Below are 22,825 nucleotides of genomic sequence, written 5' to 3' on the forward strand. Positions count from 1 at the left end.
CGAGTTAGACACGAAGCGTGCGCCTGTCGATATCTAATCGGCGACGAAGAAGAAAGTATCCAAAAATCGCTTGGAATGATATGACGCGCGCCAGGGAGTCAAAAGACACCAGATTAAAGAGAATCCACCATCACCATTTTTCAAGCTTCTCTTCTATTTCTATACGTGTGTCTGTGATACTCGTCATCGGGGCGGAAATGAAATTCCCCAGACGTGCCATCACATACTGAGACAGTCCCAGATTAAAGATAATCAAATCCCCACCGATTGAAATTGGCGAAATCGATGAATAAGAGAAATGAAAAAATGGCGCCAAAAACGAATTTTTGAAAATAATTTTCCTTTTTTTTCCCAATTTGAAAAAAAAACGGACCGAGAAATAATGCGGAAGAAAATTTCGTCTCTATCAGCGTTACGCAAGTCTCTCTCTGCCGTGTCATTAATCAGAGACGCACCGATAATGATCCCCGCCGTCTTATCATAGACCGAACACGTTGTACAGCTGTTCCAGCAGCCTCCCCCACCCCATTGGAAAAAAAAAAATTATTTTCTCAAACAAAAAAGAATGGACCTTAATATCTATAACGTCACATTAGGCAATAATACACGCGTCCAATGCGCTTGCGCAATTTCACGTGTGTCGCTCATCTCTCCCGCTGCGGTGGCAAACTCAATCCGAGAGACTCTAGTAGTCGCAGTCCGCGTAGGTTCTATGTTTTTCATTTATAACTTTGTGTGTTTCACGTCGACTTTTCTTTATGTTATTGGCTGCTGCGCTGTTTATTTTTTTACTTTTTATTTTTCCTTTTGAGTTTGTTTCTTTGATGCTTTTCCATTTCTTTTCTTTCTGTGCGTTCTCCGCTTTTTCTTCTTCTTCTCTGTACGTCTCTGTCGACTCTTGGCATATTCGGGCGGCGGTGTGCGCGCTCACATGGGCCAGCAGACAGCCGACACTCTTAGCCGCAGTCCCCAAAGTCCGGCCAGTTCATCATCTGGTCGCAGACGGGTCGGAGCGGGTGTACATAACCGGCCAAGACCACCAACCAAAATTTTAAAAGTTTTCTTTCCTTTTTCCTCGGAAGGCGGCAAACGACGGGATATACACACACGTCCACAACGGCACAACCCCGCTACCGATTAAAGTGATTAAACAAACTCCCCAACCCAAAAAGGATATAACTAAAAGAACAACAACTGATAAGCTGTTACGCAGCGCTGATAAGCCGTCATAAGCTCATAACCTTCAGATTTGTGTTGATAATAAGTGAAAAAAACATAAATCAATCTGTGTGCTGTTTTTTGTTAGTGAGAGAGACCAGTGCTTTGTTGGTACAGGTGTGTCCTGCTGTGCTTAGCCAGTTTTTATTTCTTATTTTCGTGACTATTTAATACAACATTTCGGGGAAAAGAAGAAAAGTATTGAAAAGAGAAAATGAAGGCGGTCATGACAGTGCGGTCAACGATGTGGTCACCGTCGGTGGTTAACATCCGCGAAAGGAAGTGAAAAGAAGAATAAACGATTGGTCTATATATAAAGAAAACAAGTCGGACAAGGTGCGACGGGCTGTCGAGGGCTGGGGCTTACATCTCAAACTTTTGCCCATCGCCCTTCATGGAAGGCAAACTGGAATGGAATCAGAGTGTGACGGCCACCAGCACAAGGCTGTCCGTGTCGTCGTCGACGACATCGTCGCTATTAATCTGGCTTACATCGACGGCCGGCAGCAGCAACACTTCTATCGACGGCGAGGCCAGCATCAAGAGCGACTCCGACGTCTACAATTGGTCCTTCATTTGCGTCATGGTCTTCGTGGTGGCCGGCACCGTTGGCAACGTCCTCGTCTGTTTGGCCGTCTGGCTGGAGCGTCCACTTCAAAATGTCACCAACTGGTTTCTCGTTTCGCTGGCCTTTGCCGACCTCATCGTTAGCACCATCGTCATGCCTTTCGGCGCCACGGCCGGCTTCTTAGGTATACTACTACTACTCCACCATCAAGCTAGATATATGTATCATGCGCCATTTTGTCTCTTCTTCTTGATTTCCCCTCTTCAAAACCGAGAATGATGATGGGCGACCCACCCACTCATCCCGCAGCGCCACATTCCCAATCTCGATCCGACTATAATTGATGCGCGTTAAGATATGTCCAGTTTGTCTCCTACTCCGATCGGCAGCAGCCAGTATAAGCCATTGCCAAGAGCCAGGCAATGTGTGTTAGATGTGTTAGTTGGACCCATCTTGACTCTCTTTCTTGTATAGCCGTTTTCATAAAGCTTTCGCGACCATTGGAGTGCCAACACAGTAGATCCCCAAGTGGCTAAGAAAAGTACGAAGGACACTATATAATAGAAAAGAAATAAGAAACAAACAACTTCTCAAAAAAAGACTTTAGCTTCTCACTCAATCTACTTGTTTTTTTCTGTTTGTTCTTTTTACTTGTTTATGGCCGTTGGCCAGGAGGAGAAACAAAAAAATGAGGGTGGGGGGGGGGCAACCTTCCGGGCCTATATGTTAAACAACGGGCGACCTCTCTTTAGGTAGTATGTACACACTAGCTAGCCAGTTGACATTACATAACAAAACAAAAGAGATGAGCCGAATTCATTAACAAAAGCCAAACTCCCAAGCTAAGCACAACAGTGAAACTCGACTGTTGTGAGCTGTGCTGAAAAGGCCACCATTTAAACAAACCTTGGCTCTTCTTGCCCAGCTGACATGGCCTCTCCGTTGTTTATATATATACACACAATAACACATCGTTAACTGACGCAACCGGCCAGCGAAAAAGATAAACGAACATTTTGCTGTTTCCATTCGAGAGAAGAACAAAACGACGACCAAATTGTATACACCTGTTTCATGTCTCACTGTGTTGTTGTTATTTGGTTTTGACAGGATATTGGCCTCTGGGGGTGACTTGGTGTAACGTGTACGTCACTTGCGACGTGTTGGCCTGCTCGGCCTCCATCCTGCACATGTGCTGCATCAGTTTGGGCCGCTACCTGGGCATCCGGAGTCCGTTGAAAGCCCGCGGCTACGGCGGCCGAGGCGGCAGCAGCAGCGCCAGCTTCCTGACGGGCGGCAGCTCCAAGCGGCTCGTCGTCGTCCGGGTCGTCCTCGTTTGGCTCCTGGCCTTGCTCATCAGTTCGCCCATCAGCGCCCTGGGACTCATCGACCCCTCCAACATCATGATCGGCAACCAGTGCGTCATCAACAACCGGGGCTTCGCCTTTTTCGGCTCCCTGGCCGCCTTCTACATCCCAATGATCATCATGGTCGTCTCCTACGCCCTAACGGTCCACCTGCTGCGCAACAAGGCCCGCCAGCACCAGCAGCAGCTCATGGCCAGGGCCAGCGGTGGTAGCAGTTCCAGTAATTACACGACCAGCGGTGGCCGCCTGGCTACCAACAAGCGCAGTTTCCATTCGGTCAATTTCGCCCACGACGACCGAAAGTCCCAGGCCGATGAGGACGAGAATGTACCGCTGCAGCAGGAGCGCGGGACTCAGACGCCGGTCAGCGTGTCCAGGGAGCGCCGGAAGCTCATCTGGAAAGCCCGCATCACTTTCTCGCCTTCGTGTCACTGTTCTCTGTCGACTCCAGCTGCGGACGTCCAGCACGACCAGCAGCAGCAGCCCATCCGCATCGTCAAAGCCTCGGCCAGAGCGGCGGCGGCGACCAGCCGTGCTGCTAGCGGGCGAAAGATCAGCAGCTCCAGCGGCAACGCCGTCGTGGCCAGCACTCCCCACCACCGTCGATCGGGTTCCATCGTCTCGTCGTCGACGCCCAACATATCCAGCGCCGCGACGGTGGCCAACGAGCAAAAGGCCAGCAAAGTCCTGGGCGTCGTCTTTTTCACGTAATTGAATTCTTTTTCTTCTTCTTCTTATAATCCCAGAATTTGTCATCCTCATTCCGCCCGAAAAAAATTTTCTTCGTTAATCAAATCAAAGAAATGTAATTAAAATGGGGGAGCAGTGGGAGGGAAGTCGAAACAGGGAAAAAAAAGGAGGAGGGGGTAACGGATGTTGACGAGAGTTGCGTTCACCGTCAACGGGTAGAGAAAAGGGCGGATGTGAACGGTATAGGCTAGTATAGTATAAGAAGACAAGGGGCGCCCGTGTCTCGTTATCCATCACCTTCTCCTCCTCCTCCTCCTCCGCCGTGTGCTGGATGTGGGGGGAGAGGGAGAAAAAATAAAAATCGAGACATTGGCACGCGCCCAAAACGGACGACGACGGACGACACCGGCCAAAACGACGAAGTCTCTCACGAAACAAGCAAACAACACAACACAACAAATAGAATAGCCGGGGGATAAAGAAGAAAAGCAACAATAAGGAAAAACAAAACAAAAACAAACAAAAATTCCTGTTAGTAGTATGCTGTCCGCCATTTTCGGTCACCTATCCGCCGGGGACGTTGTTTCTGGCACCTAACATCATCAGTGACATATAACTGGGCACGGATGAAAGAACGAAACGGACATCTCTCTCTCTAACGGTCCATCATAAAGAGTCCGTGTGTCCAGCACGGCGAAATCACACAACACACAGTGTCAAAGAGAACGAACGTAATCAACGATGTCTCTCCCAATTTAGTGAAGGTCCTACATCAAAATTTCTCGACTTGTATAGACGGCCCCAACGAACGAACGAGAGTCTCGGAATCATAATAAAAAAGAGAGACCGAAAGTAGATTGTATGAAGACTTTTTTACGGAAAAAAAAAAGAAAAAGAAATCAGGACAAACTCATTTCATTTCGTCTTTACTTTTCCCATTCAATTCCTGTCTGGGTCTCTTCTTTTTTTAACCTCTTTTTTCATTTAGATTTTTTTGGGAAGATATCTACAAAAGAAATGATCGATAAAGTTAAGAGATTGATTTTCTACGTCATTAAAGCCGATTCATTTCCCTCTGCGCAATGAGAAACATAAAATAAAAAAAAAAGTCTCTAAACGAAAATTACTATCCCCCCCCCCCCCTCCAACCCCACCCAACAGCCCACCCACCGAAATCGCGCTGATTTTCAAATTTAACGAACGGGAAACGGGGAGAGAGAGAGAGAGAGAGAGAGTTGCGGAAATCAAAACACTTTCAAGTTGGAACGTGACGATCTCAGCAGTTGAAAATGTGTATAGGTCTAGAAAAACGACATTTCCCGCGACTTTCAACTTTTTCTCTTTTTTTTTATTTTGATTCCCGCTGTCGTCGTTTCTCAAAGAGCTTTTTGATCTAGCAGAACAAGCAACAACTCTAGACTGGAGCTCCAATAAAAACAATAACAACAATAGTATCCAGCTGTATAGACTATGCCATCAAAAGCGTCTATTCTTCGGCTTATATTATACTCTCCTTTTGTATTATTCTTTTCTTTTCTTGTCTTTCAACTCGAAGAATTCCGTTTTTTATATAACTTTTGGTTGTTGAAATTCCGACAGGTTTGTCCTGTGCTGGGCCCCGTTTTTCTTACTCAATTTGCTGATGGTGGTGTGGCCGTCGTGCGGGGCTTACATCCCCGACCGTTTGGTGGCCACCTGCCTGTGGCTGGGCTACGTCTCGTCCACCATCAACCCGCTCATCTACACCGTCTTCAACCGGACGTTCAAGCGCGTCTTCATCCGGCTCCTGAAATGCCAGTGCCGCAAGTCGCCCATCACCAGTCTGGCGGCCTCGGCCAGCGCCACCACCGTCGCCACCGTCCAGCATCGCTACAGCCGCTGCGCCTCCGTCTACGAGGGACTCGCCAACAACAGCAGCAACCAGCAGCAGCAGCAGCCGCTGGCCGTCCCGTCGGCGGCTAATCGCTATCGATAATATCTTTACATGTATTGTATATCAATGTTGGAGACTCGAATGTATTCCCTCGGACCATGTTCCATTCAAACGCCCAGCATTCCACAACATCATTGCGTTTTATTCGTTTATCTTTCTCTCTTGTTGACTGTTATTTCTCTCTGTTTTGTTTTGTTTGACCTCCTTAACTGTCAGCCATCATCCTTGATATATATATATACGTACATACATAGGAATATACACACCTTTCGCGGACGTATTTGTGTACATCCGACTTGTGTACAAACATCAGTATCTATTACGCTCCAGTGCGCTGGGCCGAAAACAAAAAAGAAAAATGGAAATAACAGCAAACAAATCGCGCGCTCATATAAACGTCTTGCCGGTTTTTGCCGCCGACATCACCATTTTGTATTCACACACACACACACACACACTCGTCAATGTGGTAAATAAACTTTTATGTTTCTCCGTATTATTTTTTTTTTGTGGGGGAGGGAGTGTGGGTGGGTTTCTGATTTCTTATAAAGTTCACTGGCGGAATTGTTGTCGGATGCGGAGAACTCTAAAGCGAATCAACTGGATATCATATATATATATCTATGTCGAACCAATCAAATATTTCCTTGGAAATTGGTTACAATCCCTCTCGACTGCCGGATGATGAGACACGATCATCTTGCACACTCGCCCACGGCCATGGCTTCTTCATCTCGTTTGTTGGTCTTCAATAAAAGTCCAATACAAAAGTCAGTCGACAGGATACAATCCGTGCGGATGGATCAATGGCCTCTTGTCCTGCAACTATTTTCGGGTTAATATTTCGCTGCTGGTGCTGGCTGCTGGTCGGTCGGCGGGTTTGCGACTAAAATCTATTCAAACATTTATTCATCTTGGAGGAAAGTATTGAATTTAACCAGTTGTTGCCTAGGGCAACGGATCCAAACGGATTAAAACACGATATCTTACCTCCGTATAGCGTCCATTTCAAATCATAAATGACGTGACGTGATGTAATATGAAGAATGTTTCAATGTCAAAGTTATGGGTGGAGGTGGGGTAGGGAGGGTTGCCGGGGTGGCGGGAGTATTGACCTAAAAGATTCGTCGAACCGGAAGCGAGTGCTGCCCAGTTGTTCCAATATTGACGATATAAACAAGAATAAAAGAAATAAAGAAAAAGAAGAAGACGGACCGAACGTGCTCTAAAACGTTTTCCAGTCGGTTACTTTCTTTGGAGACAGGAAAATCATGAGAGAAGGGTACAAAAAACAAGGAGGGGGAGGGGGATAAGCGGGATACACATAAGCGAACTTTGGACAACAAGACGTATGATCGAATACCCTCCGGCCGGCCGTTTTATCATTCAACTTGTACTATACTCCTAGTTCTTTCCTTTTCTAAGCCGTGAAGAACAAAAAAGAGTCGATAAACAAACATAAACAAACGATGCTCACCCTTCCCCCCTTTTTTTTTTTAACAAACTCTGGGATTCCGGGCTTTGCACCGGGAGGGGCGTCGACGTCTCCGTTTTCAAACCCCGGCCACCCCCCGTCATCCGCGTCCGACCGCGCCTAAAAAAGAAAAGAAAATTGACGGACGGACGGGGCGGCCCATCGATCGGACTGATGATGAACCATCACCCGACTCCCAAATACATCGGCAGCAGCAGAAGTTTTTTTTTTTTTCAATATTTATTATTAGTTCTTTCTTGTATATATATCTTTCCTTTTTGCTTTCATATACAGGATATATACTGAACTACGCCGTGCGGAGGAGGACAGCCAGCCAGCCAGTAGAAGGGAATAAAACGTCAAAATGGTTTTTACTTGCGGCTGTGCGGCTATTACTGGATGCCCACAACCTGTTCATTAACGAGGGACGAGAGAACGTTGGTGGATAATTGGAGTCCAATCACTCATCGTTTACCAGCCAAGACGAAGGAGCGCCGGCAGGGGGTATACAGTATGTATAGTAAAAAGAAGAGAATCAAAGTGACGAGTAAAACGACGGGACGGGACGACCCGAAAAAAAGAAAAAGAGAAAAAAGAATAAGAGGAGGCCAGTAAATCAATCTCGGATACAAGCCCTTGTGAGCCTATAGTCTATACTCGTCGAATGGGAGCAAAGCGGAATAGAAGAAGAAGAACACGACAAAAAGAAGAAACGATGATATATAGGAAGAATAAGGGGGAAAAAAAATAGAAAGAATATATAAGAACTTGTTATTTTTCTTCTACTTCGGAAAAGACTATACTACTTTTTTTCTAGCTAGAGAGAGGCAGGCTAATCACGCTAACAGCCCTAGATACTATACCCCGGCTGGCAGTCCCTGTGCTTTTACTTTGTCAAACTATTTGGGCTTCTATTCTTCCAGCAGAAGCTATTTTGTTTTCTATACACACGCCTTTTTTCCCAGGAGCAGGTCGTGAATTCCGATAAAATGACCGTCTTTACATTAGAGGGAACACGCCCAGCGCTACAAACAAACAAATCTCCAACGAATGGGGAATTATGAACGACAAGTTGACATTATGGCGAATCACTGGGAAAAAGAAGGGCGGATCCACCTCCGTCGTCTATAGTCAAGGAATTGATTTCCCTCCTATTTTATCATGGGAACTAGAAAATCTCGATTTCTGTTATTTACATAATGATGGCCCCCCGTAGGCAAATGAGGCTATTCTTCTTCTCTTTCCATTTCTATGACAACGGCTGATGATGCGCGCTACAACGAAATTCGACTCATCCCTTTTACGTTTTGGTCCAGTTCCATAGTTTCACCTGGCCGAGCCATTCAATAGATTATTACTATATACCAACAAACGACCAAATGTCATCCAGCTAATAGGCCTTCAAAACTCGAAGAGATATCACTGGAGAGCAGCAAAAGTAGAAGACAACTATATAGAGAGAGAAAAGGGAAAGGAGGGATTCAGCAAATTCAGCAGCCAACTACCGCCGGATGCAAAGCCAAGATAGATGGAAGATGGAGCGAGACGAGAGAGTAGAGCAGAGCAGAGCAGAGCCCAATCGATAAGGCTTGTCATTCTCTCCCTTCCGGCGGAAAAAGAACTTTTTTTCCCCCCTTTTATTTTTGAATATTCTGTCCGTCTGTCTGTCCAATGTCAGAATGGGGGGAAACTCTCGGATGCTTTTCAACGTATTCAAAACAGGGGCGCGCATGTAATCAAAATGTCGAACTAGATAAAAGCATTGGAAGAAAGAAAATGTGACCTTTTCTGGGGGGACTGTGGAAGACGACCGGTTACCCCGCGGCGCATCCAATTATAAGTTCGACCACACAACACACGGGCCAGCATCACGGCGGCGGACGAGAGCTTTTTCTTTTGCGGTTTCAGCTATTTGCATCGAGAATAATAAGACGACGGCGGGAATGAATCGTGAAATTCTCAATGGCTTTGAGACTTATTCGGCGTTCCAATGAATTCAATGGCGCATAGTCAAATAAGACCAAGAATTTCAAGCCAAATGAAAGTCTAAACCTATTACAGCCAAGTTGAAAATTATTTTGTTCTGGTTATTAAAATAAGATCAATCAAAATTGCTGCTATAGAAATATCGGATGTAATTCGCAGAAGCAATGACGACAGGAAAATGATACAAAAACTCGATAAAATAATTCACTATTTGGGTTGAACATTATTTCAAATGAATTATTGATTGGAAGTTATATCACCGTCTTCCGAATAAAAACGTAAGTGGTTGGAGGAATCGGTTTCATTTCTTTTCCTCTTATTTCCGCTATAAGTGCTGCTGTGCTGGTTCGTTGTTAAAACACTTGACATAGTTCTCCATTCTTTTATCGATGTGAAGTCGCATTCTTTTGAGGCAGAGTTGCATACATCATTCAAATGTCGTATAGAGAGAGAGAGAGAGACGGGCAAACCCTACTCTTATCGGTAAGGGGAAGGGCAAGGGAGAGATGGGATTTTAAGTATCCATATATCAGCTCTGACAAGGTGATACGAGAGAGACCCAACGCAGTTTCAATTGAGCAAATGGACTAGACAATCGCGTTTTGAATGCATCGGAAGACTTTACGCATCGCGTTCCAGCACTCCCACCGACGCAAGCTGTGTAGTCCCGGTGTGGCCTTTACGTGAATGGCACCGCATCTTCAATTGAGAAGAGAAAAATGGACACGCGCATTTTTTTTTGCCAGGTATATGTAAGTTGTTAAGATTAGATTTATCGCGATTTTTCCCATGGATCGAGATTTTTTTTTTTTAAATTACAGCACCGAAATATTTGGCACAATCGAGCGGACCCTATGAGGAAAGGAGAGTATTCTATGCTTTATAACGAATATTTATGGGTTCTCATTTCCTCATTGTCGAGAATAAGCGTCGCAAAGTTGTACAAATTATTTCAGAAAACCCAGTGGTGCACCCACCCCTATGATACGGTAGGTTTAAAAATTCTTTCTTAAGAATTATCGTGTTAGTTAAAAAACAGTTTTTTGTTAATATCTAAACATATTACGTAACAAAAAACTAACACGGAATAAAAAAAATTATCGCAAGTTTGTTTGGGTTTCGACAGTTTATTAAATTTGCGCTCTCGCATTATGTTGATCGCGTTGACAACATGACGTAATTTGATTGTCTGAGCGGTGAATTCCTTTTGATTGTTGTTCGCTGCTGGTTATCGAGTAAGATGGCAGCACAGGCCCGTCAATCATCATGTAAGGCGCGATAGAGATAGACGTCGCGTCCATTTGATAAGGTAGGTCCGAGAATTACCCCATTTGAAGTGAGAAGTGGAGGTGAGAGCATGTTTTATGGTATACATCCGCTATCACTTCCGTATAGTTGAACAATAGTATATGGCCGGCTACTAGCGTATTTGGAATCGTTGATTATGTAGAAGTAGATGTGCATTGATCAAATAGATGTTCATCTCCAATTAAACTAGTGATAACATGTAGTTTATTACTCCCTTAGTATTAAAAAAAGAACGAAAAAGAACTATTTTATCGAGCCCATCAAAAGAGTGTAATAGCGGCAGCTCCGCCAATCGAATACGACATCATTATCATCAGAAACTTATAATGTAATTTATTCTCCGCTTTGTGGTGGTTTACCCAATGCCTGCAACAACTTTCAATCTTCTATGTATTCAAACGGCTCGGGCGGCTCCGGTTCGGCTTCTTCTTCTACTTTAGGTCCCATGGCTGAAATTCAGAATTTAAAAAATCAATAAGATTCAGAGAATTTCAAAACGAATAAAAATGTCGCATACCTGCAACAGGTTCGACCAATTCTTCCGGCTGATCCGTTTGTCCATATCGCATAACAATAATGCCGCCAATGCCAATATCCTTCAGCGGAATGTACTTTGAATTTTCCGCCATGCTGACAACTTTTAACTAGTGCAAAATAATTCTTTAGAAAAGTCCTAATAAAAGTCGGAAAAATAGATCATCAATACCTGCTGTCTGACGACTCGAGCTGGATTGGAAAGGATTTCGAAATTGGGCTCTTCTTTCGGCTTCTCTTTTTCTTCTTTCACCTTTTTGTCATCGGCGCTCTTTTCTGAACTAGGCTGCTCATCGACTTCCATCTTCTCCGCAGCGGATGGAGTTGCAACAGTGCTGGCTGCCTGAGTAATCTTAGAGTGAGCCGCTTCACGACGCTTAGCTCTGGCCGTGATCGACAAAACAGCCGCTGTGACTCGCTCCTTTTCTTCCCGTTTCTTCTCTTCAAGCAAAGGAGGTGGGGCGTAGACGGATGGCTTGGCATTCGAGCGGTATTCCACTTTGGGCATCTGAAATGAGCAGGAAATTGATTCGAATGAAATGGGAGCGCAATGAATGAACAATTAGTGGCAACTTGTACCTTCAGATCAGAGTTAAGGCCGATAATGGCGGTGGGGGCGAATGCAAGGGACAGGCACAGACTGGAGGGGAACCAGTACCAGTATTGGGTGAAAATCATCAGTCCAACTACAGCACTCATGTTGGTGTGGCCAGTCCGCGACTGGAGTGAGATGGTGACATTGCGTCCGCCAGCATCAATAATGCCTTGTGCCAGAATGGCACCAAACTTGGCCATGACATCTTCGTGCTTGTCGCCAATGACTTTGGCGTAGAGTTGTCGGATGTCTTTGACCTTTGACGAGGTGAATTCGGTGTGCTGGACGAGGACAAGTGCCGAAGCCAGCAGTGCTCCTTGGCGGACATAATTGACCGGATCGTTCATCATGGGCTCAAGAAGTGCTACTGCTTCCTGAAAAAAATAAAAACAAGAGAAGACAAAATTTATAAACTTGAATCAAGTGGCTAGTCCCGGAAAATCACTGTGTACGAATAAATAAATCCCCCCAAAATACAACTATAGGAGGCAATATAAGACTCAAAATTAGTTAGCCCTTTAAATATTAGTAACTGTTAAAACAAATTTACTTTACGGATGTTTGATCCCTATTCAACTCGAGAGTACAAAATATGACAGAACAGCGTCCAAAACAATAAGCCTAACATTAAAAAGAAGCTGCAATAACAAAACAAAAACCTTACCTTCAATCCAGTACCAGCACAGGCAATTCCCAACGCCATGGCAGCTCCATAACGAACGTGAGGGTTGTAACTTTCAGCCAACAGAGAGACAACACTAGGGCATTGTTCCGGATTTCTTAAATAGGATAAAATCCATAAAAAATAGAAAGATTAATAAAAAATAATGCAATTAAGTATATACGACAAAAGCTTGCATAAAATAAAATCTTGGTTGCGATGTTAATTAGACATTTGAAACAAGTCAGATATAAAGTAGATCAGAAACTCACCGGAAGAGGAGGAATCCCAATGCAGTAACAGCAGCACGGCGGACGTCGTCGTTTACGTCAGACACCTGGAATGAAACAAAAGCAAATTCGTTAAGAGAACTGGCTGATATTTATTTTTTTGTACGAGCAACTTACAGCTACATGAAGCAACTTGCGGACTGCTTGGTTGTTGCCCGTGCCACAATAAGCCAGTGCTAGAGTGTGCATGGCCGCTCTCCGAAGAATAGGGTCCTTGTCCTTGGCTAGCGTGTCAATGAGGTCGTCAGCTTCTTCTAAACGGCCGTACATGGTAAGAGCGATACCGACGGCCAGTCCTCGCATGATCTTCTCGTGTTGAGTTTCTTGAGCATATGACACCATATCTTCGATAGCCTGCTGAGATCTCGAGCCCAACATCGTCAAACCCATGGCCATACCAGCAGCTTCGCCCGTCACAGCATCGTCTTGGTACAGATGGAATTTCAGTTGTTCGTAGACATCGGCCCGTTGTGTACCCATGCTGGCCAAGCCAAGACCTAAGCACCCCCCATGACGAATCACCTCGTTCGAGGCTTCTTTGAGCTGCTGAAGTAGGTAGTCGGTGATGTTCGTTCCGTGATTGGCATGGATCAAACCCAGGGCATACAGACCACCGCCTTCCGAAAAACCGGCTGACGTCGCTGCCACTTCACGAGGTAAATAAGCCGCCATTAATGCCAATGCTTCCTTTTCATGCCCGCGATGGATCACACCCAATGAAGCTGTCGCTGTCAACTTGGCCCAGTTTGTAGCACGTGACAGCCAATCCAAATTGTCTCTACATTTTTTTCAAATGATTATTGTCAAAAAGTGTAACAGAATGTTATAATTTAACTTTGTTTTACCTCAAAAATTGGTCGGAAGTCGTTCCACTGTGCATAAAAGCATTGGCGATAACGGTAGCCGTATGACACACAGATACGCGAATGGCATCTTTTGTCTGCTTTAAAATGAGTAGATCGCTTTTGTTGTTGCGGATAAGAAACTGAAGATGAAGTTCAATGCTCAGTTCACCACCCAAAATGGTCACCAATCGATCTAAACGTTTCTTCATCAGTTCTTCAGATTCACTCTACATAGAACAGAATTTAATATGATAATTATTAGGAACTAAATGAAAGGTAAATAATATAACTAACCAAAACGGGTTCCACTTTGACTTCCTTTACTTCTTCAGTTTTCTCCTCTTCGACCGAAGCTACAAATACCCAATAATTAAAGTAATTTCTTCCAGAGGCACAAATAAACAAATATTTTAAAACAAACCTGGTGGCACTATGTTTGTCGGTTTAAGGGCTTGAAGTACACGCGCGAGGAATTGCTGAGTTGCACTTTCATACAAATCGAAAGCAATCTGGTAGGCCATCAAGGTTGAATCCTGCTCTCCATGGACGAGTTTGTCGAGGATATCGGCAACGGCCAAAGGGTCGTCCAAGAAAATGAGGCACTGACACATGCTGACGTAATCAGGAGTAGTTAGTTCACGGTACATATCCACCAAGCAACGGAGAACAACATTTCTGAATTGCCGATGCTGGAGCAACTCGAGGCAAACTTTGAGGCAATAGGTTAACATTGCCGGCACATCACCCTGAAAATAAATGCACGGAAAATGTTTAGTAAATGATTTAAGAGAAGAAAAAAAACTTGGATAATTGGTGTACCGATTCCAAAATGGCTCGTCTGAATACATCCATCCTCCGGGTTTCAATAGCAATACCGATGGCCTGCTTATATTGACCATCATCTAAGCATCTCTGAAACATTCGATTGACAATACCTTCCAGCCTGCACAATATAATTATGATAAGTTATAAACAATAGATTATCTTTAAATTTAAAGGTACCTTGAGTCAATTGGTTTGACATCTGGTGTTCCCTCAGCCAAAGCTACTCTTTGTTGGCTATAGAAATCCATACATTTGGCTGAAAACAAGCAAAAAAATGAATGAAAAGAGTTCAATATGGGAAAAATGTGTTTTCTTACCTATTGTAGTTTGAACATATTCAGAATTGCTCATTACATCGAAAAGGTTTCCCGCACCAAGAGCATATGTAAGGGAATCCTCAAATGAACCAAGATGATGATAAACTTTGCTCACCACTAGAGCAGCCAGTTCACATTGTGGGAAGCTCTTATCTTCGTGAAGAATTTCTCTGAAGGGAAAAAATCAAGAGTTAATGTCATTACCAATGAGTAAATTTGTTTTCTAATTCACTTACATTTTTTCAACTGAATCAGCAATTTCAGGCCAAAATTCATCAACAATTTCGTTTAGCTTTTGTAGAGCGAATTCTTTCAGCAAAACATTAGGTTCATCAAGAAGAGCAATGACACCAACTGTAAGATAATGAGCATTATTTAAATTCTTTGTTTAGCAATCATGGAGGGTACACAGGATTGTATCCTCTTGCGTATTTTAACAAACGACTAGCTCTTCACATAATTCGACTTGACATGTTCTTGTTTCCATTTTTTTGAAAAAATTGAAATAATTTGAACTCACCAGCTGAAGTAATACTCATCTTCGAAGTTTCGCAAAACTGCGAAGCAACCTTAAACATAACGGATGTAGAAAACGTGTCACTCGCCCCGATCTAATTAATAATGACAAAAATACAAGTATTTCAGCGACTCTCAGATCGTTTCACCAGTTTCACGGTGGCGTAAAATTTTTGTGCTCAGTCACTCATAGCCGGCTATGGGCGGATGTAGCGTTTCATTTGTTTCGTGTCATTTCAGTAACGCCATCTACCGAATGGTAGATAATTCAGGAGGAACATTTTTGTCTTGTTTATCTCATAATGTGGTAAAATCTGACAGCAAATTTTTGGAACAGGAGAGTCAACAAACAAGATCAAAATACTAGTTGTAGCACTTTGCTGCACAACAAAAATGACAATTCACAACCTATACATGTTTGACCGGCATGGTGTTTTGATGTTCTATGGTGAATGGAATCGAAAGCGCCAATCCGGAATGACTATAGAAGAAGTATTCTATTCTATTTATGTTACTCTTTCAAACACTAAAATAATACTAATTTCTATATTTTTGCAATGTAGGAAGCAAAGCTTATGTATGGCATGCTTTATTCCATTAGAAACTTTGTTAATAAAATGTCACCAGTTGATGTTCGAGAAGGATTTCAATGTTACAGAACATCCAAATATGTACTCAATTACTTTGAAACTCCATCAGGGGTGAAATTCGTCATGAATACTGATCTGCATTCACAAGGTGTAAGAGAACTATTACAACAAATAAACAGCCAAGTAAGTTATATATATGGTTAGTTTGCTCAAAATGGATTTTCATTTATTTTACTCTGATATAGATTTATATTGAATACTGTGTAAAGAATCCTGCCTATCGTTCTGGTGAAACTATTCAGTGTGAATTATTTAAAACAAAATTGGATGAGCTTGTCAAGCAATCTCCCATTTTCAAAGGGTAAATGTTATTTGTTTTGTACAAATTTTCGTGTTGAAATAAACCATATCTGGTCATTTCTGTCTTTTATTTTGTGTTGCAGTGACTTGTGACACTTTTCCCATTTTTAAAAGTATTTGTAAAATCAAGAAGTATTAGCAAATCATGAAATGTTTTTGGTAGCCACACTAGCCAGCCTATATGTTTATAAACTCTACATAACAATTACGGAAAAAAAAATTTATAATTTAAATGAAATTTACATAACATGGTGGAAGTCATGCTTGTATTGAGGATTTCTGCAAATTCAATCAAAAGAAACTAACTTTTACAAACATAGAACTGGTACTGTAATTCTAAATTTGTTCAGAAATTCACGGATCAGGGGCCTGATTTAGTTCCTTTGGACTTTGGAGCTTCTTCAGAGATCCCCATCGTATATGTAAACTTTCTCGAACCGACTCCAGCTCAACAGGTGGCTCTAGGGAAGAAACTGCGTGTGGCTCTTCATTCACGATGTTTTGGGAGCCCATCAGTTCTGGATCCGCTGAAACGACCGGAGTGGATGCTGCTCGAATGGACGCCGCTGCTTCTCTCAAAAACGTTGCCTCTTCTGACTTATTTCCGGCTGACTCAGCTGTTGTTGCCGCAACTTCCACAGCGGATAAAAGATTTAACATTGCGTCATCAGGGTTGGGTTTAGGAGAATCTTTCTCTAGCTTAACAGGTGGAGGTACGAAAGAATAAACTTAAATTGGTTCTTGCACGATGTTCTTAGAGCCCAGTGGACCCGCTGAAACGACCGGATTGAGCTCTAACTTAACAGGTAGCTGTAACGAATAAACTTGGTTTGGCGCGAGCACCATGTTCTGAGAGCGGCCCAATGGATTCGCTGGAATAGCCAAAGATGCTGCTCTAATGGAGGCCGCTGCTTTTTCCAAAGAGGTTGCCGCATGTAACGTTGAGATTGCCGAAGCGTTCAGAGCAACTGCCGCAGCTTTCGTGTTGAGTCCATCGACTTTCGTTGCTGATGCCGCAGCTTTCAAAGCGGTTGCCGCTTCTAACAATGCGTTGGCTGCTGTGTTAGGGTTACATTGAAGGGAATCCTTTTCTAGTTGTCTGGAATCCATTGGGTAGAAAATGGGTAGAACGGGGGTTGGAGCGGAGAAAATTCAGATTTGTCGTAAATAATATCGAGGAGCACGGGAAAGGGGCGACGATGACTCCACCGACAGACAGATCGACTCAGACTACAGCAGAAGGTCTTCTTACAAGGCTACTTGTATAGCACCAACGTTATTCATTCATCGTGGTTCAATCGTACACCCCACGTATTTCAACTACAGTACGTTTCTCCGGTATTTGAAAACTGTTGTGATGAGTCTACTGCTGTTTTTTGTTTAACTTGGTTTATCGTTTATCTATGGTTTTTTTACGCTTCAATTGGCGACACCCAAAAATGTTAATTTAATCGATGATGATCTCGTTATATAACTACGAAATTTGCTGACAATGCGAATACGATTCCGACTTTAGGAAAGCAAAATAATCTTATGTCTAATAAGGGTGTGTTTTCTTGAATTGTATTACAGTAATATCAAAATTAAGATAAAGAATATATTTCATGCAGGAAATCTATAGAGATGGGTTCATTACTTGCCCAACCTGTTTTGACAACAGGTTTGGGAAAACCTGATGATACCCTGATAGTTTATCAACCCAATGAATATGCCTTTAAATTGCTCATGTTAACAAATTTAAAGAACGTATAGACTCCAGCCGGAATTGAAGCAGCTATTAAAGCGGATGATTGCATGAAACCCAACGCCATCAGTTGTCATCAAGACGGTAGTGAAAGAACCACACCAATCAACGACGTTGGAATCCATTTTGTGATGAGAGCAATCAAAATATTATCGGATGGAGTTTCATCTTTATCCTAGAAAACTCGCCGTCCTCCTCTACCAAGAAGATGATGCCGACGTCAGATCTCTATTGCCGATATATCGATACTCAACAGCGCAGCCGGAGAAGGAAATATTTATTCCCCCCCTGTCCCCTCTAGTCCGGTTTAAAAAATAATCTGTTTTGATGGGGTTTTTCCTGGTAACAAATTTGATCGATTTTGGGATTTGACGTTTTTGTCATTCAGAATGTCGCCAATACGAGAAACGTCACACGTACGACGAGCTTCTTTTGTGATCAATCAAATCTTGGGCTCTGCGTATAAAAGTCAGGAACTACTTATTGATCATTTAGATTCGTCTTTCCGTGAGCTCTCCTTGTTGTATCGACTTGAGCAATCAGTTTAAAATGGGAGATAAAGAAGGAGAGACTTTACTCACTTGCAGAGTCTGTCGAAATGAATTCGAAGCGAAAAAGCGAGTGCCGAAATTCTTACCGTGTCTACACACATTTTGTCTTGTATGCTTAAACAAGGTATACGTATATAAAACTAATCGATTGAATTGAATTTAATTCTTTATACTTATTATTTAATATCCATTTTTAATCAGATGAAGACGCAAGACGGAGGTACGATAAAGAAGTGTCCAACCTGTCACAAAGTTTGTGATGTGAGTGTCGCAGAATTGCCGGTTAACGATTACGTGTTGTACATCTTAATTAACAGATCCAAAATGGAGGCTGATGCCCTCAGAATGCCTAGTCCGAGAAAAACGTAAATATTATTTGATATTTGAGTTTATAGATTGAAAATCTTAATTGATATACTCTACGTTATGTTATTAATAAAAGGGGGCCGAGCTGGTGTTTGCTATGCGACATGATGGCCGGGATTTTCGGGGGGAAATAATTATGATAATATTTGTAATAGCGTCACGAGTCTTCCACCTATTTGAATTAACTTGGTATTATCAAAAAGGGATCATGTTGGACGAATACTTGGCTAGTTTCCTTTATAAGTTTTCTTTGAATATAATATGCTAGGCAATGTCTGGCTTTCCGTCAAAAAAAGAAAGGATTTTCAAACCCATTTAGGTATTTATAGTTAAACAACGACACACAGTAAACCGTGTGCCACCTTTTTCTCTAAACGTATTATAACAGTGCCACAGACACAACAAGACATGTAACCGCAAAATATGAATGCTGTAAATTCTTGTTATCCAGTCTAAGGCTTGTTCAATCTTGAAGTTTCATATGCGTAGGCTACATGCTCTGTGTATGGCAATTGAAATGTCCCGGCAGAAACACTTGATCCACAGCCGCCGCGATCTCAGTTACTCGATGATAGGATGTAACCTTGATGATTCCGGGAACTTGATCAACGGTCGCAAACTTGATCGACGATTTCTGCCGGGCATTGACACTCGCAGATGGGAAACTATCCTCCCAAAATCCCCCCTGGCGGCAAGTTCAAAAAATTTTCTTTTTCTTTTTATGGATTTCTTTGCCAACAGCGGGACCAACAGCGTCGGCCAGTCGCGGATGATTCGAGATTTCGCCGACCTCTTCCTCAATCAAACCAGTTGCGACGTGCATTTCCGGCTCCAGGGCGTGGTCATGGGCGCCCACGTCGTGATTCTGACGGCCCGCAGCTCCGTATTCGCCGCCATGTTCAAATGCGACATGGAAGAGTCGAAAACTAGAAAAGTCGTCATCGAAGATATCGAGCCGGAAGTCTTCCGCCAGCTGCTCCACTACCTCTACACGGGCACCTGCCCGCTGCTGGAGATGAAATCCATCACGCGCGATCTCTGCGTGGCGGCTGACAAGTACGACGTCGAGACGCTCAAGAAGGAGTGCGTCGACATTTTGCTGGTCCAACTGGACGTGAGCAATTCGATCGCCACGCTCGTCTGGTCTCATTTGCATTCGATCACGACCCTGTTTGACGCCTCGCTCAAGTGCATCGCCCTCAACGGGCCGACCGTTTGCTTCCTGCCCGAGTGGAAGGATCTGACTCACGACTATCCCGATTTGTGTCTGATGGCCACTCAGCACATGATAAAGATCAAGGTGTACGGTGTCAGCAGTGTCAGCTGCGAGAGCGATTGCGGCGGGGCCGACTGCGAGACGGACCTCTGGGAAACGGAAGTGCAGAACGTCTTTCAAACGACCAGCGAAATCGACTGCGAGACGGACGGTGATTGGCTGGAATTTCCGGAACAAATCCGCCGCATTGCTTCTCTGATTAAAATGTAATTGTGTTAACTGATGCGCACAGCTTGTCGTTTTGAAATGAAATAAATGAATATTGGAGTTGATCAGAAGTCTAAAACTGTGAGTTAAGTTGTTTAGGCGATTGTCTATCGTGAGGAATTGGAAACATTTCTGTGAAACAAAAAGCTGTTGGCCTTTTGAGGACTAACAAACAACCAGCTGTACATAATCTTAAATTTGATGAGGCCCGAGCCCAGGTAGCGTGGAAATCCCGTGGGCGATGGTTCCGAAGCGATATAGGCAGTGCCACACAAGTGAATAATGGTGTTATGTTGTCGACTGCTCCCGCCGAGATAATTTCTTTTTAGTTCGCTCTTCGTAACTAAACTTGTTGATTCTCGAAACGAACGGCTGTGGGCCTGTTTAGTTGACGGGTCGATAGTTTGGTCAGAGTTTTGTGAACTATAGATACCTTATAGCTATTTTCACATTAGTCCAAACAACAATTTCATTTGTCGCTTGAATTTGGAAAATTCCCCGCATTTCTCAAGGTCAATAAGCAAAACAGCCTCGCCTGTTTAGTAATTGTCCATCGATGATGGTTTTCAGTCACGATGATGGATGCTGCGTAGAGATCAAAAACGTTTTAGCGATGCCGGGCCGTGGGAAGGCCTTTGCTGTCGAATTTCTGTGTATCCTCTTATTCGATTTGCGACTTGTGCCAACATAAACCTTGTCCCAAAAATATATTGTGGTGTTATTACATTTCATGGAAGTCATTACAATAGAATATTAATTTAGGAATAACATATACCTGCTGTTTTCTGTGCGGCACCAGCACCGTCGTTACTTTTAAAATTAATTTCAACTCCCGGTTCCCACAAAAGTCGTCGCGTGGTGTTTTGCATTGGCGACAATGTAAGGATTTCGGTTGTCTTCCAACTTTTGAAAATAAGGCAGAAAATGATCGTACTAACATCCTGAGTTATCAACAGGCCAAGCATAGTCGTAGTCCAAGCGTAAAAGTTACAACATGTCAAATCCAAAACCGTTCAAAGCGGATTGAACCCCGACAAATTTTGCCAAGAGGCCAGTTGCTGAATAAAAGTCTTAAATCTAAACGGATTGTTATAGTTTGTAGATTCTTACTGATTCAGAGATGAAAACCAAGACATGATTTAGTCTGTTCCACTCCACTGTTATGGAAATCTATTGCCGGATGTTGCCAGTCGATGATTAACTAATAGGAATGTCAGTGACGATCCCCTCCTCTCAGCCTGTTTTTAGTAATAGAACGTTGCAGTTGCATAGCTACAACTGCTCCAGCCGATCCGGCTCCATTCCGGCTCTCACAATAACGATGGAAATGGATGAAAATCTGTCTTAGAGGCCAGTCTGTATAGTTCAGGAAATAATCACAGAATTAAAATCGAAAGAATCTTTCGAATTTTCATGTGAATTAAGAGATTCAATTAGACTCAAGCGCCATCTCTAAACACCAAAATGCCTGAAATAAGTTATGCCATGGTAGCATAGCAATCAGCACACGAGTGATTTCGCGTCCTTACGTAATAATATCCATAAAAGCCGTTAGAGTTCGCCCCGACGACCGGAACCAATTTATTATTATTTGAATGTTTTTCACTTCCAATTTCTTGCAGACACAATGCTGCATCGCTGCCCCAGTCCAAAAACAAAATGTAAAGCAAATATTTAATTTCATGACCGTATAGCTACATCTTGTATTGCTTAGTACGACGATTTATGCAAATTCAATCGAAAAAAAGAACATTGACAAACAAAGAACAGCTACGGCAATTTGAATTTTTCCGAAATTCTTGAGCCTGATTGTAGAAGTTCCTCATCTAGAGCTTCTCGGAGATCACAGTCGTATGCAAGGGGTCTCACCAGCTCGACAGTTTGACTCCAGCTCGACTCCAGCTCTCGAGCTCCAGCTCGACTCCAGCTCGACAGGTGGCTCTAAGGAAGAAACTGTGTGTGGCTCTTCATTCACGATGTTCTGAGAGATCAGTGCTGGATCCGCCGAAACGTCCGGACTGAATGCTGCTCTAATGGACGCATTTGTTTTTTTTATAGAGATTGTCGCTTCTGACTTTGCGTCTGCCATAGCTTCCATTCCAGCAACTGTAGCCAAGACTGCAGCTTTCAAAGCGGTTGCCGCTTTTAACCTTGCGCCATCAGGGTTCGGTTGTGGAGAATCTTTCTCCAGATCAACAGGTGGCTGTAGGCGTACGAAATAATAAATTGAGTTTGGCACGAGCGCGATGTTCTGCTGAGAGCCCAGTGGATCCGCCGAAACGTCCGGAGTGAATGCTGCTCTCATGGACGCCGTTGCTTTTTTCACAGAGATTGCCGATTCTGACTTTGCGTCTGCCACAGCTTCCATTCCAGCAACTGCAGCCAAGACTGCAGCTTTCACAGCGATTGCCGCTTTTAACCTTGCGTCACCAGCAGGGTTGGGTTTAGGAGAAGAATCTTTCTCCAGTTCAACAGGTGCTGGCTGTACGAAAGAATAAACTCTGTTTGGCTCTTGCAGGATGTTCTGAGAGCCCAGTGGAGCCACTGAAACGTCCGGAGTGATTGATGCTCTCATAACCGCCGCTGCTTCTCTGAAATAGGTGG

General features: G+C 43.4%; 4 protein-coding genes across 4 annotated transcripts; 3 read left to right on the forward strand and 1 right to left on the reverse strand.

Moving 5' to 3' along the window:
- Positions 1-675: 675 nt before the first annotated feature.
- LOC124327510 (5-hydroxytryptamine receptor 2C-like) lies at positions 676-6,272 on the forward strand. Its single transcript, XM_046786464.1, has 3 exons — positions 676-1,970; positions 2,897-3,860; positions 5,443-6,272. Exons 1-3 carry the CDS (start codon positions 1,613-1,615, stop codon positions 5,816-5,818), a joined length of 1,698 nt encoding a protein of 565 aa, XP_046642420.1. The 5' UTR covers positions 676-1,612; the 3' UTR covers positions 5,819-6,272.
- A 31-nt stretch (positions 6,273-6,303) lies between these two features.
- On the forward strand, positions 6,304-20,286 carry LOC124327532 (TD and POZ domain-containing protein 5-like). The gene is made up of 3 exons (XM_046786501.1): positions 6,304-6,307; positions 17,234-17,237; positions 19,480-20,286. The coding sequence occupies exon 3, from the start codon at positions 19,508-19,510 to the stop codon at positions 20,222-20,224; it is 717 nt and encodes a 238-aa protein (XP_046642457.1). The 5' UTR covers positions 6,304-6,307; positions 17,234-17,237; positions 19,480-19,507; the 3' UTR covers positions 20,225-20,286.
- LOC124327503 (26S proteasome non-ATPase regulatory subunit 1-like) lies at positions 10,791-15,327 on the reverse strand. Its single transcript, XM_046786452.1, has 15 exons — positions 15,132-15,327; positions 14,848-14,965; positions 14,612-14,781; positions 14,472-14,550; positions 14,289-14,412; positions 13,891-14,215; positions 13,764-13,822; positions 13,470-13,696; positions 12,742-13,402; positions 12,607-12,671; positions 12,338-12,452; positions 11,658-12,047; positions 11,251-11,586; positions 11,062-11,188; positions 10,791-10,993 (listed from the first exon to the last, which is right to left on the reverse strand). Exons 1-15 carry the CDS (start codon positions 15,187-15,189, stop codon positions 10,923-10,925), a joined length of 2,925 nt encoding a protein of 974 aa, XP_046642408.1. The 5' UTR covers positions 15,190-15,327; the 3' UTR covers positions 10,791-10,922.
- LOC124327539 (trafficking protein particle complex subunit 1-like) lies at positions 15,382-16,142 on the forward strand. Its single transcript, XM_046786508.1, has 3 exons — positions 15,382-15,619; positions 15,691-15,900; positions 15,963-16,142. The coding sequence occupies exons 1-3, from the start codon at positions 15,521-15,523 to the stop codon at positions 16,080-16,082; spliced, it is 429 nt and encodes a 142-aa protein (XP_046642464.1). The 5' UTR covers positions 15,382-15,520; the 3' UTR covers positions 16,083-16,142.
- Positions 20,287-22,825: the final 2,539 nt, after the last annotated feature.

This window comes from Daphnia pulicaria, chromosome 2, assembly GCF_021234035.1.
Source record: "Daphnia pulicaria isolate SC F1-1A chromosome 2, SC_F0-13Bv2, whole genome shotgun sequence".
In the NCBI taxonomy this organism is placed as follows: Eukaryota; Metazoa; Arthropoda; class Branchiopoda; order Diplostraca; family Daphniidae; genus Daphnia; species Daphnia pulicaria.